The sequence below is a fragment of the Chinchilla lanigera genome, unplaced genomic scaffold (genome assembly GCF_000276665.1).
Source record: "Chinchilla lanigera isolate Chin_1 unplaced genomic scaffold, ChiLan1.0 scaffold00041, whole genome shotgun sequence".
In the NCBI taxonomy this organism is placed as follows: domain Eukaryota; kingdom Metazoa; phylum Chordata; class Mammalia; order Rodentia; family Chinchillidae; genus Chinchilla; species Chinchilla lanigera.
In genome coordinates this window covers 5,534,048-5,549,289 of record NW_004955442.1, presented here as the reverse complement: position 1 = coordinate 5,549,289, position 15,242 = coordinate 5,534,048, and the positions used below count along the sequence as shown (strand labels likewise).

The window sequence follows — 15,242 nt, the reverse complement described above, 5'->3', positions numbered from 1 at the left end:
AGAAATGTAAATTCTGCAGCAGAATACCTGGAACACAGCCCATACTTAGCAAAAGTGAACTATTGCTCAGTTTTCCAATGGTTAGAGTAGGAGAATAGGGAGGGAGACCATGGAAACACCCAGCCTTCTGCTACACCTGGTCTCTTTAGCCACCGCCGCCTCCACTACCTGATGTTATTCTGACCCCCAAGCTGAGGATACTAAAAGTTATCCAGGCCTCTGCAACCTTCCAGGCATATATAAAAAGTATACGACACCTACCCAAGAAATAAAGATCTTTAAAGCTCTAGCCCTTCAATCCCAAGGAAGAAGAGATCACCCATTCTTCTGTGATATGAACTAGATGACTAGACAGTAAAACCTCCTGCCAATTTCTAATGTATTAGGGAATATCACTGGGATCGAAGTATCTTCAATGCTTTCCTTCATCAAATGCATGTTATTGTATCCCAAGTATGTACCAGGCACAGGCTAGATGTCAGGGAAGCACCAGTGAGAGGAACGGATACCATCTCTGTTGTAGGTGCAGCTTCAGTTCTAGTCAAGGGAGACAGAAAATATACAAGTAACTAAGAAAGATAATTTCATACAGTAGTATAGGCTTTATACACTTTAAGTACATGTTATACATTGGTGGAGTGTCTCCTTTGGGTCTTCAGGAGAGGTTATCTGAGGAAGTAGCCTTTGGCCAGAGAACCAAGTGACAAGGAGAATTTTGACCAGCAGGAAAGGCATGAATGAAGTCCAAAGGTCTTAAGATAGTGACCAGCTTATGGAACAGGAAGGAATTCAATATCCTGGGTTGGAGAATATCTCCCTAAATCTGTGCTCACTTATAGCCTCCAGTTGTGAATGCATGCAGAAATAGGGTCTTTGCAGGTACAGTCAAGTAAAACTAAGATCATACTGGATTAACATGAGTTCTTATCCGATGGCTGATTATTTTACAAGAGACAGATTCTGGCACCCCTCCACACACACCTGGGAAATGGCCTGAGGCAGAGACTGGAGCAGTGGGGTTGCTGGCCTGAGGCAGATACTGGAGACAATGCATGCCAAAGTTGCTGGCAACAAACAGAAACCAGAAAAAGTAAAGAAGGATCCTCCCCGAGAGCTTTCAGAGGGATCATGGCCCTGCTAACACCTTCCTTAATTGAAGCTTCTGACTTCCAGAATTCTAGGAGAATAAATTTCTGTTGTTCCAGCAATGATACTTTCGTTGCAGTTGTGATGAGTCCCTATTGGTATGGAAGAAAGGACAGCGGACAGGTGACCAGAGTTTGGGTTATACAGACCTGGGACCATGGCGAAGAATTTGATTTTGTGCTTAAACTTGATAGGAAGTTTAACTGCTATGGCCCATCTGATTGTTTTCAGCCAAACATAGACAGATGAGGAATGGTGAAAGCTTAGTTGGGGGCAGGTATCACTTACCAGGTGAAAGCTATCGCTTAAGACTCAAGAGTATCACCGGGTGGGAATGAGCTATAGGAAGCCCTTCTTGAGATATCTTTAGCCCAAGGAAAGAAGGTAGGTGGGAGACCACCTGCTGAACCCCTCAGATGTGCAGCTTCTCTTGGAAACTGGTTATTACCTCGATGCTCTCTATTTCCACGGAAGCAAGGCTCCATCCTGCCCTGCACCTGTACAAGTGTCTGTTGCTAATTAAGAGAGAGACAGATGGAGGAAGGTACAGTTTAATTTTGCAGCCCCAGTTCCTTCAAGGCAATTAGGCTCATTGGAAGAAAAGTACCTTTTTTCTTTCCTTCTCCCTCTTTTTTAAATGAAGAAAAATCAAACTGGAGAGGACCAGTGTTATTGAAAGGCTCACACATCTGTTTCCTGGTCGGCTTGTCAGCCATCTGCCCACAAGGTACTGGGGCTGATTAGGTTAATGCATTTATTAATGGGGCTTAAAAGACTGTTCAATGAATCTGTTATTTCTTTCACAAAGAGCTTTTTAATATACTTGGACAAGGACCACAGTGTACAAAGCAGAGTCTCCAGGAAAGCAGGTCTTCAGCCTCATCTGGCTCTAAATCAGAGAGGAACAGAAAATACTGTGGGAGAGAGTTTCATGAAAACTTCTTTTCCAGGTGGTGCAAATGGTTCATCCACCCAACCACCTACCACCTTCCAGTTATTGAAATAATCTTGAAAATATCTCTTTGGAGAGTGATTTCCTGCCTGAGGCATACAAATCTGTGCTTTGCTTCTCTAAAAACACCTGACAGTCCAATAGATAGAAATGTCAAATAAATAGGTGTGAATGATACAATCTTGCCTACAGGACATTTGATGATTGAAAGATAACCTTACTTTCTTCACTGTGCCACACAGATATGCTTTCAAAGCCACCATGCTTCTTTTTCCTTCAGGGGTTGCTGTCATGTATCAGTTATCTGCTGCTGCATAACAAATGACCACAAAGCTTTACGTAGCAAACAATTACTGGGATCATGACTCTAATTCAGCTGTTCTGGTTTGGATTGGATTAGTTGGCTGCTCTTGGTAAAGTCTGCTCAGTATATGAGATCAAATGGCAGGGGGTCTGATGGCTGGATTGTCTAGGATGATCTCACTGGATATGTGGCAGTTTGAAGGCTGTTGACTGTGATGAATTTAGCCAACTGGCTTGTGGGTTGCTCCTTCACACACAGGGAGGGCTTCAATGGCTAATGTTAGAAGCTGCTACAATTTATTGGTCAAATCCAGCTACAGTATACGCCACATTCGAGGTGTGGGGAAATAGACTCTACCTCTGGATGGGAAGAGTTGAAAAGTATTATGGCCACTCTTGCAATGTACTGCAGGGTTTTGTTTCTCTTTACCTTCAGATCTCAGTTCAAAAGGTACTTCCTCAAACCCTGCTCATGCACTCTCTCATGGAATTAGCTAAGCAAACATGGTGAGTGGAAAGAAGAGAAAAAGGTTGAAAGAAAAGACAGCATATTTGTTTAGATGAACACCTCCTTTGTGCCTAGTGAGTTGCACACATGTCAGCTGAATTTAATACAGTGGTTCTTTTCTAATGCAGGAAATAGCAAAATATATGTTTCAAAGTTACTCTATCTTGGAATTGTCCCATGTAGCTTGTGTGTCTCATGTGAGAGTACTTACTATTTTCCCCTTTTCATATCTAAGTGCTTCAGTGGCATCCCCAAAGTCTATTAGATTCCAGAGCCTAGGGACTTTCTTGTGTGCTTCATTTTTACTACAAATGCCAAACACATTCTATTTTTAAAGAGCACCCAATACCAGGTTCACTTAAGAAATCAACTCAGATTTAGGTATGGAGTAGGGTATGAGTTCTCCACATAAGATTCAATGTTTCTTCTTAATAGAGCCTCTCCCCACTCTGCATGGGCATAGCAAGAGTTGAATGCAGCTGTGTCTATGTTTTCCTTAGAATTTTCTGAGAAGACATCATTCACTCCATCACCTGTGTCCAATTAATAATCAGTTTTATCCATTTGTAAGAAATTAGAATCTTTAAAACTTGCTCTGGGTGGACGTTAGCCTCATTTCTGGAAATAGGAACATGGGAATGAATGATTCTGAATCATGACTGGGTACAAACAAAGCTGAGTGAGATTTTTAGTAAGATATGACTGGGCAGGAAGTGGGAAAGGAGATTCTTCCTCTACTCATGCCCTGATCCAGTTCTTTACATTCTCATGGCACTTTTCTCAGAAATACATTAATTGAATATTTATTGAGGACCTATACGAGGAACTAGGCTGGATACAGCTTATACAATAATGGGTTCAAATCAGATCTGGCCTTACCTTAGTGAGATACACAATAATGAATGAACTGCAAACACATGTTGAAATGGCAGCTGTGGTAAGTGCCATAGAAAAAAGAGTCTACCATACAGGGATCTGATTATTTCAGACTTCCTAGAAGGGAGAGATACTTGAGGATGATGGAAATAAATTAGGAAGTCACTTGCCTTTAGTTTTTTATAAAATTTTGTGCTGGCACTGTGATAGGAGGCCATTCCTATGGTTCAAAACCATGGCTTTATATTAGAATGACCCCAAGTTTTATTAAGTTCTGTGTTGGAGCCACACCCTGATTAAATAGATTTGGAGAAGGGTCTAAGTATCTGAATACTTGAAGAATGACCCCATGTGATTCCTCATCATGTGCTGCCAAGATTGAAACCACTGAAGTACACAGATAGAAAGAAGGTGCTCAGAGAACTCACACTCTAGTGGAGAAACATATGTAACCATGGAGACCTAGAATAGCACAGTCAGTGCTCAGATGGAGACAGCAGGGGTGGCTGAGGCAGCATGGGGGAATCAGGGATCAGCTAAGTCCTAAAAGATGAGCAACAGTGAGCCTGGCATAAGTGAAATGATCTGATACCATAGCCCTTAGGTATGGTTCTTAGACCAGATCAGGAACCCCACTACACTCATGAGTCTGGTTAGTTTTACATAGCCCTTGCTGTGTATAAAATTGTGTGTAACTTATAGGATTATTTGGTTGCCATGTTTGCCACCCTAGTAGAATGTCCACTCTGTAGGGGCAGGGGCAATGTCTGTTTCCTCTCCCTTGTATTTCTCCTTTGTCTGGCACAAGGCAAACCCTCTCTGATGAATAATTAAATGACTGAGCCAGTGGCTTGATGGAGTTTGGGTAGGTTGTGACATTAGTCATTCATCTTAGAACTATGCCTTGGACTGCAGCATGAAGAGTGAGTTAGGGGAGGTGCAATGTGACTGCAAGGCTGGTTTGATAGCTCAGTTAGGGCTCTGTTCAGCAGGGATAGCACAGCACCCCTGTAGCACTCCAGAAGGCTGAGGCAGAAGGTTCAAAGTTTGAGTTCAGCCTGGGCAACTTAGTTAGACTCTGCTTCAAATTTTTTTTAAAAATGTTTTAAAAAAGGGCTGCATGGGGGAGTGTGGACTGGTGCCACCACTGTGGAAATTAGTGTGGTGGTTCCTCAAAAAACTAGGATTAAAAGTCCCATTTGACCCAGCTATTCCCGTTCTGAGTATCTTCCTGGAAGAATTAAAAACATCCATACCACCATGATATATGCACTCCCACGTTTATAGCAGCATAATTTTTAATAGCTAAATCTTGGAAACAATCCAACTGCACACCAACCAAGGAATGAATAAAAAAGATGTGGTTTTTATACAATGGAGTACTACTCAGCCATAAGGATGGATAAACTTGAGACATTTCTGGGTAAATGGATGCATCCTGAGACCATGCCCAAGTGAAATAAATCAGACTCACATGTGTAAATATAGCACTGTCTCCTTGGTGTGAGAAAATGGAAGAGTAAATAAGGACTAAAATGCATGATATTGTGAACTGGGAAGAAATTGTTCAGAAGGAAAGTGGAACTAATGAAGGTTTTGAGGGAAAGGAAGAAAGAGAAGATGAAATAAAAATGACAAAAAGGATAAAATGGAAACAAAGTTTTGTAAATAGGGAGTGGAAGAGGGGTTGAAGAGAGGAGAGGAGATTTGGTAGAAAAGAGGAACCAAAATGTATCATGTCCAGGTACAAATTCCTTATGATGAATATGATCATTATGTATATCTAAAATGTACCAATAAGTTTAATTTTAAAAAGAAAGGACTGGGGATACATCTTAGTGTGAAGTCCCTGGGCTCAATCCCTACTACCAGAAAAAGGGATTGAGTAGCAGAAAGGGGATCAGTTAGAGAAGCATTAGGTATACCATAACTGGAAGCACTTGGTGCTTTAGTTGTGCTGGAAGAGAACAGAAAGATGAGGTCAGCAGTAGTTCCCAAGTTTCTGGATAGAGCCACTTGGTAGTAGGGTGGTGCCTTGTAAGAGACAAAGAAGAACCTGAAGACAAAATCTGAGGAATGATGGATTCATCTCTTTGAGAGAGAGATGCTAGGAAATAAGCATAAGGGGTAACTGGATGGATGAATTTAAAAGCATTATATAATCAGGCATCATAGAGTATTCTTTTATTGAAATCTCATGGCACCAGAAATCCAGAGCTTCCTTTTAGGAGACAAGACAATGGGGTTCTGCCCCAGCACTAATATTAACTGGTGCCAACTTAAGTAACTCACAGTATTTCAAGAATACTGTGTTTCTCTCATCTTTAGTAGCAAACTTTATGATTCCTTTTGACTTTGACATAGGTACCTCCAGACAGTTCTAGAATTTAAGGAAAGAGGAACTTTCTCTTGAAAGGCTCTGTCACAGATAATTGAATATAAGGAAACCTACCTGACACTATGTTAAGCCTTGAAGGTTAACACATGGTTTCTTGGAGTGCTGTGCTGAAGAGTGTAAGCAGAGACCAAGCTTACCTGAAATAACTCTGTGATCAGTGAGTGATGTCTGCCACAGACACAGAGACTCCAACAAGTGGAACAAGGTTTCCCTCTATCACCTTTCAATGCATCAAAAAATGTTTATTGGACTTAGGTTCCACCCTGCTTCAGCCAGTGGGCTTGGGAAACTTAAATCATTTCATGTGCCTAAACTTAACAGCTCTCTAATTTGTCAAGCAGGAGTAATAATCCCCATATTTCCTACTTTTGTTATTGAAAGGGTCAAGTGAGAAAGAAACATGGAACCACGATGGTCTTTGAGAATTTATATAAATTCATACTAGTAACAGTTTGGGAGGTCAGAAATGGGGATGAAGGAACAACAGAGAACCCTATTTCCTGAAGGGTGTAATTTCAGAAGTTTGTCATTAAGAAATTAATTTTAAAATTATATAGCATCTTATAATTTAAAATTGCAAGATAGAATAATAGAAAATAAAAAGGAGTCTCATAAAATCATAAAATAATGAATAAAGAAAAAGAAGGGAAGAGGAAGGAGAACTCATTCATCGCAGGAGAGAATGTGGTGAACTAGAGTAAAAATTGGTATAGCTCTTTTGAAGAGAAGCTGGCAACGTGTATTGTGAGCCTTAACAATATTTACAATCCTTGCCATGTAATTCCACCTTGGTAATCCAGATCGGGTGTCAGGCAACATTTCCTTAAAACACTGGATATAAATATTTCAGGATCTCCGGGCCACACAGTGTTTGTCACCAAGTACTCAGTTGTACCACAGCTCTAGCAGAGCAAAAGCAGTTGCAAAAATACATATGTGAATGCTCGTGGCTTTGTTTACAATAAAGTTTTATTTACAAATGCAGACAATAGTTTGTTTTGATGGTATGCAGTAGGCCACAGTTTGCCAATCCATGAGGTAGATTAAGAAAATATTTTTAACAAAATTCTAAATATAGGGCGAGGTTTAGGCCCAAAATTTCTCATCCTAGCCTTACTTGTAAAACACAGGTGCAACTTGAATGTTCATCAGTGGGAGGAGTGATTAATTTTGATCATTCTGCTCAATGAAATATTACATAGATATTAAAGTCTTGTTAGTATAAAGAGATGGAGAAATGCTTAGAACATTATTGGAGGAATTAAAATAGTTTTTTTATAATGATGCAGATGATAATGATGGTAGCTAACATCTAGGAATTCTACATACATCAAATCACTTAGCCATGTAAAATATACTTTTTATTGTAACTACTTTAGGCAGAAGCTGATGGTAATGGAAATTGCTAGATGGTAGCAGAGTGGGGATTTGAACACAAGTTGGCTTCATGCTAAAAGCAAAAATAAGGTAACCAAACAAACTAATAAAAACCTCAAATTAAACTCTGTGTATTCAAAAGACCAGAAGAAAGTATGCTTAGCAGTTGGCATTGTCTGTCTTGAGTGGTAGGTGATAGACATTAATATTTCTTAACAGGGTCAATATTTTCTCCAATGAGAATGCACTGCTTAGTAAAGAAGAAACAATGCTTGCTTTCTGTAGGGAAGCTAAGGGTAGAAGAAGATGAGGTGGGGCTGTGGGGGGGAAATGTTTACCTGGAGGGATGTAGCGATTCCCTCTGGCATGTCCTTAACCTGCTTGGTCCCTGCTTTTGTTTGTGGAAAGGACATGATAGTCCCCTTTCCTCTGTCTTGTACCAGGCGGAGTTGCGTGGTGTTTTGTTTGCACTGTTGGCCCATTTGTATGCTCTCTTAGGTTGATCTTCCAGTCCTAACTCTCTTTCTCCTCTCTCTCCTCCCCTTGTCCATCCGTCTGTCCCACTATACAGCTGACAAGGTCAATGATGACTTCTACTCCAAGCGAAGACACTTGGCCGAGCTGGCTGCCAAGGGGAACCTACCTCTTCACCCAGTAAGAGTGGAGGATGAGCCCCGGGCCTTCAGCCCTGAGCATGGGCCTGCCAAGCAGAATGGACAGAAGTCCCGCACCAACAAGATGCCCCAACATCCCCTGGCCTACAACTCCACCACCAACTTTAAGGGCTGGGACCCCAATGAGCAGTCCCTCCGGCGGCAGGCTTATGGCAACAAGGGCAAGCTGGGTGCAGCAGAGTCGGGCTCCAGCGACCCCTTGGGAACTCGCTCCCAACATTACCCATCCACACAGCCATACTTCATCACCAACAGCAAAACAGAAGTGACTGTTTGAGCTGTCACTGCAGGGAGCACCCTGGAGACCACACTCAACTGAGAGAGGCAAAAAACATCCTGGCCCACACCTTCCCCCCCGGCCCCCCAACACCCACACTCACTCTCAACAGGAACCAACTAGGGATCTACTGGTGATTCAGAATCACGCTTTTCCTGGGTCATGCCTAACACACGTCAGGCGGGGGCAGCACTGAAGCATGGACGTTCAGCAATACAGCGAAGGGGAAGCTGAGGCAGTCTTTCAGCTTCAGGCACACGGTGGCCAACTCACAGACCCAAACCATGGGGCTAATTTTTTTTTTCTCCTAACTTGAAACTGAAATCCATGATGAAAAAAAAATATTCAAGTAGCACAATTTAGAGAAATTGTCCATTGGAGCACATATACCATTTGCTAAGTGCTGTCTGTTTCTGGGTGAAGAGGGGTACAGAAAGAAGGACACACAAGGGTGCACTTGAAAGAGGAGTTATCTTGGAAGAAAAATGCCCTTATTCTAGGCATTTTCTAATCCCAGGAAGTGATGTGGACGCAAAATGGTGACAACCGTGGAACAGAAACTGGACCGCAACCATTGTATCAATAGTACTTTTCATATCATCAATGTTGAAAGCAAAAAAACCACACACACTCAAACTCATAAAAAATAATAGACCCTGAACCCACCGACAGTGATGAGAAAGAGTGTTTAGAGAACTCCACAGAGACCATGACTATGGAAATGGGAGGGAGAGGCTTACGGCAAGGAGAGGATCCAGAGAGAATACTAAATAACTTTTGAAAGGGACAAATAAAATATGGGCGCACTGCAAAACAGACAAGAACAGCAGATTAATTTTTGTCCCAAATCTTCAAAGCTTGGGAAATCAAAATGATATCAATGACAGCAAAACCTACTGTTGGGAAAGTCAGCAGAGATGAGATGAGGACCCAGAAGATTCTGATTTCTGGTGTTTCCCTCACCTCCAAGGCCTGAAACAGCCACAGAAACAAGTCCTGTACTAACTGTCTATCTCTGACTTCCCATCCCCTCCAGCGTGTTCCTGCAGCCGCTGCCAAACTTCAACTGCTTTGGACTGAAAATGTTATAAGCGTGGGTGGTGCCTTCAATGTGTCGCTGTTGTTTGATGACAGTCTTGTTTCTCAAGTGCAACCTGTGTTCTTTTAGCCTTCCTCCTTCCTGTCTTTCTGCAGTAGTAAAAACTGTTTCCATTCTTCCTTCGTAGGTGAGCCCAGCCCGTAACACCTCTGAGGGGGCAGCTGCAATGTCAGCGGTACCTAAGGACACTCCTGCTATCCCCACAGTCCCTTTGAGTCACCTCCCCAGATACCCTGTGCCTTCATCACTCACCCAGAATTTCCTGATGTCTTTTAGATTGGTTTTTATAACCAGTAGCCCTGGGGTAGCCCAACAGAAGCAATTTTCCTAAAAGTCCTGTTTGTTTAGTGCATGGGGGGAGAAAAAAATATACAAAGTATGACGTTTCCAACTAGCCCTGAACATCTTAGATAATTAGTAGGAACTCCAAACAACCCACAGTTCCTTTGGTGTCAGAAACTGCAAAAGATCTGATCAAAGAACAGAGCATTTCTTGCAACATTCTGCCTCCAATCTCTCCACTCTGGCATCATGGAATCAGCACAAACTGGATATTTATTCTCTCCCTCACTCCCCGCAGATATGGAGACACTGACAATGCCTTTGATCTCCCTGGGCCTTAGTTTTCCCGTATGAAGCCTGGGGAATTGGGGCTAGGTCAAGCTTTTCAAGCTTTTTGAAATATCAAAGCCTCTGCTTATTTTTAAATTGAAATCTTGCAAATAATTTGCTATGTAAGGTTTCCATGTATAAAGAAGTGTCGTCCAAGATACAGCAGGGGTCAGAGACCCCTTCATGCTGAGGCCATAGCACTCCCCAAAGGGGAGTCAACAGAGCTGGGCATGGTCAGTATTTCTTTGACACCAATTAGCTACAGACCTGCAACATATATAGGCATCTGTATATCGTCATCACAATATTTGTATCTAAATTGGTTCATTTTTAAATTTTATTATTTTTAGAACAACTTCCTACCTTCATCACAAATAGAAAACCAGTATTATTTACTGTAAATAGATAGAATTAGCACAAAGACAAGGCAGCAGTGATTAAATTCTAGCTAAGTACTGGTACCTGTGAAAAGGTTCACACCCTAAAGTCTGGTACAAGCTTGCTCTATTAAAAAGAAATTAGGAGGTGTTATACTGTTCAAAATACCAGTACCCAATGGAGGCTTTCCTTGGATTAATCAGATGAACTGAAAGGTAAATGAAAAAGGAAGCTTCCTTCAAGTGAATCAGTGTTAAATAGTGTTACATCCATTGTACTCTACCTACCATCATTTTGCATAAACTAGTGGTACACAGCCCGCACTTCAGGAAATACTGGGTTTATCTGTGAGGCTCCCTCCAGCTCAAAGGTTCTATGATTCTTGTCTCCTTCCTAGCTTACCTTTGGCCTTTGCTCTCCATCCACTTTATCTCACCCTTCCTTAACTCTGACTAAGGGTTTTTCTTGGTCCCTGGATCTGTGGTGTTTTACTTTTCCCTCATGCTCCTCCTTTTTGGAGTAAACTCCATCCAGTGAACTTGGATCCTTGGAATGGGTAGATCTAATTTTGTCAGCGAAGAGGTAGCCTAGCCTGTTACAGAAGATGTAGCCATGAGGGAATCCCAGGAAGAATAAGTACCTCCTGAGTGGTACTGTCCAAGAAGGACATCTCAAGAAGTACTTCCATCTCAGCACTGTCCACAAAGAAGATGGCTTAGGGAGATGAATCGAGGAGGAAAGTTTGGACAGGGAAGACCTGTTTATCCTTTGACTTCCTTTGGAAGTGGAGACAGACCTCATGATACTGACAGAGAGGGCAATCTATGGAACTGTGCATAACTGCCCTTACCAAGGCAAGGATCCCATAGCTAAGGTGAGGAGACTTAGAAAAGAAAAACCAGATCAAAGCAGAGACTGCCCTCCTCATTCCACGCCCTGGTACTAGGCTCTTCTTCCCTTTGGCTGTCCCCTGATTTCCAACCCAGGGGGACCAGTCTAGTTTCCCTTTGCCTTCCCAGAGTGTCTCAGCCTCCATTTGCCTTGGGCTCTGCCTGGCATCCCCATCTAATTCCTCCAGTTTTTTTTGTGTAAATGGAGCATATTTTATGTGCAAATATTTTAGTAACCGTATGTTCTGCAAGTAAACCTGTGTTAATACTTGTCACAACTGCAGAGTTTATGATACCAATAATACTTCCTACAATGAAGAAAAAAACATTTGTTTGTTTTCTAAGAATGTTTATTTGTAAACATATGTATTCACTATATTAATATGAATTTCTTACCTGGCAATAAAACTGATTATATGTGACTCTGATGAGGTTGCTATGTATTTTTCTAGGGCTCTACATCCTAATCTGAGTTTCTCCCAGGAAACACCAATATTAGCATGTAGACCAAGTCTTTAGTTCACTTCCACTGTATATGTATTCTTTTCTCCTAACTAAATTGATCTTAATGGCCAAGAATCTTGCTGAGCTTTGGACTTTCCTTTTTACCAGTAACCAGAGTTGTAGAAGAATAGAATATTGAAAGGGTAGGACACTGGACTCTTCCCCTATTTTTAAAGTTTTATTTTCTTCTTGGCCTTTGTTAGCACTGAGCTTGAAATTTTTAAGTAGAATCCTGTCAGAATATGGCTTCACAGGCAGAGGCTCTGAGACAAATATTTGGGTGTAAGCAGTTTATTTAAGAAGTGGAGGTACAGTAGGGAAAGGGGAAAAGCTGAACAGGGTACCTTATCATACTAGCTGCAAATAAGGATGGCAGAGGTTTAATGCTGTAGGGAAACTTTGTTAAACACTCTGTTAAACACTCAGAATTATCCTGCCCAAGCAGACGTTTTTACTGAAAGCTTTTATGGACTGTTACTGTTCAGACAGCCCTAAGCTGCCACTGAGATTTCCCATGGCACACAAGATTTCCCACGTTACACCTACTGGTTATTTGGAAGTCACACATTCCACGCTGGATTCTAATTGTGCAAGGAGACAAAGGGTTGGGGCAGTAACTTGCGGTGACTGCTCACAGCTAGAGTTCTCTTAAGAATGACACCTCTACTCTCTGGATGCTTAGAGATTTTGCCACTGTCAACAGCCAAGGAGAGGGAACCACAATCAACAGCCAGAGTCAGAGACCTTGGATTTGGAGTCCCCTCACTGACCACATGGTCACTTGGCATCACTCAAAGCAGATCTCATGGATGCTATTTGGGACATTGTTCTGATTGTCAGAGGAGCCTACAAGGTAAAAGATGCTCTTTTAGCACGCAGGAGCTGATTAGGGGTGGACTCCCTGACCAGGACACATCATAGCCCCTGGATGCAGTCATAAGGTAAAGATTCATGCCTTTATGAGGAGGGACAGACAGCTTTTTTAGCGAGGCCACCTAGTTAGTTACAACTCATAAACAACTGCAAAAATCATGGAAAGCAAGTTTGCAAAGCTAAACACTGAGCATCTTGGACAGTCCCACTTGGGAAGTACTTGTTCCTCCTGGGCTTCTATCACAGTATTTTGCCATATTTGATCCTCACAACTATAAAAGGTAGGTTCTAATGTACTTTGGATATACTGTTCAGAGATCTATCTAATGTTTTGAGTATTTTATCCAAATGAATTCAACTAGTAAGTGATGGAACTGAAATTTGAACCCAGAGCTCATCCTTTAACTCTTCTGCCAGTTCTCACTTGGATGAGCATGTGGATGGGCAGGGGTGCTTGATAAACATACAGATTTCCAAGCTCCCCCTGCAGAGATTCAGATGAGGTAGTTCTGAATTGGGGCCCAAGATCCGGTATTTGGGGCAGACTTCCAACCACTGCAATGTGAAGTCTCCTGGATGTGGCTGAGAAATGTTGCATGGTGCTACATGGTCTGCTCATTTAGCATCTGTAGGTTTCTCTTGAGGTGGACGCTTCTAGGGGGACCCACACCTGTGGCTTCATATCCAATGTTGAAATATTGTGTCTTGTAATGAACAGAAGACTGAGTCCAGAAGACTTTGGGAGGGATGGTGGCATTTATTCAAACACAATTATGCGTGTTCTTGGGGCCTGATGCAAGCTATCTCTGGTATTCTATTGCTTCATCCCCAGAAAGAAGAGGTTGCGGTCAATAATCTTCAATCCTGCTCTCTCATCTGATTGAGCATCCCCCTTCCTCATTACTGTGGCAGCTGGTATAGCCTTCGAGATCGAATCCTTTATTATTTCCAAAGATTTATTTCTGTACAACCACAGTTTTACTTCATGTAGTAATAACCATTATGGTGACACTTCTGTGATTTGCATACTTGGTAGATACCTGGCTTTATGCTAAGGGCTTTCTAACAGCCATCCATAATCTTTATGGAGGTTCTTAATATTTTTGTGCCACAGACATATTTGGAGGTGTGGTGAAGCCTGTAGATTCCTTTCTCAGAGTAACGCTTTGCAATGTACAAAATAAAATATGTAGAATTACAAAAGAAACTCATTCTCTTGATATATGGTCATAAAAATATTTTTACAACCCACATCTGTGATATATATGTTCTTTTTAAATAAATGCATTTGGCACATGCCTGTAATCCCAGCACTCGGGAGGTGATGCAGGAGGATCGTTGTGAGTTCAAGACCAGCCTGGGCTACAAAGCGAGCTCAAGGCCAGCCTGAACTGCCTAGCAAGACCCTGTCTCAAAAAGACAAAAAAATGCATTAAATAAAAGGCTCAAATGATCAGTTTTAAAGTAATAGTAGCACACACAATTATTTAGCCACTTACTGCAACTACAATTTGATGTGACAGTATTTGTGATTCTATCAGTGACAAAGTTCACGTCAGTGCTAGCATGAGTGTGGTTTGCTGCCTACACTTATAATTGAGGAACATAATAAATTTTAATTAGAGCCTTATGAAAATGAAGATTGTTTTCCCACTTAAGTTCACAAACTCACTAAATTCTACACACTGTGTCTCATGAGAGTCTGTGATTAAGGTTAAGATAAGCACTCTTTGATTGGGAACTTAGAACTACTTGCCTATTTTTTTCCATGCATCCTTGGCTGCTGTGAGAAGTAAAATAATAAATAGATATTAGTTCAATGCTTCACATCAGGTAAATACTTAGATGTTAGCTTTTGGTTATCATAATTATTTATTTTGTTTTTGCCCTATAATGACCGTATTAAATTGTATTTTTACTACTCCCCAGTCACAGAAGAAAAAAGCGACAATCAGAGATATTAAACATGCACAACTAACAAGGCAAGTCAGTGGCAGAGCTGGTTGAAACTGATTCTTTCTGAACCTCAAGCTCCTGACTACACACTATGCTATGTCATTTCTAAAGCAATTATATTAATGTCCTCACTGCTCCCTGGGACAAAGCTAGCTAGACACTGCATAAATAGCAATGGGTATTCGAGGTTCTGAGGCAAAAGATAGTGAGATGTAAGAGGTCCAAAAAACTTTTCTGGGTGCCTATTTATTTAAAGTCATGTTGGAGACACTTAACAATAATGTCCTGTCATTCAACATAAGCTCCCTCAGTTTACTGTTGAGCAGATCCCAATTTCAAGGCCCTTACTATCCCACAAATTGTCAGATTCTATTTTTTTAATTAATTCTGTCAGCAATGCTCATCATGTAAAACTGAAA

At 41.5% G+C, this 15,242-nt stretch overlaps 1 protein-coding gene across 2 annotated transcripts in view; it reads left to right on the top strand.

Annotated features, from left to right (window-relative positions):
* Shisa9 (shisa family member 9) overlaps window positions 1-11,918 on the top strand; it is a 279,705-nt gene extending 267,787 nt beyond the window's left edge. For both annotated transcript variants that reach the window (XM_005391146.2, XM_005391145.2), the window contains one exon: window positions 8,132-11,918. In XM_005391146.2, coding sequence (XP_005391203.1) covers window positions 8,132-8,511 — 380 coding nt within the window. In that variant the 3' untranslated portion in view covers window positions 8,512-11,918. The remainder of the gene's footprint in view (window positions 1-8,131) is intronic.
* Window positions 11,919-15,242: the final 3,324 nt, after the last annotated feature.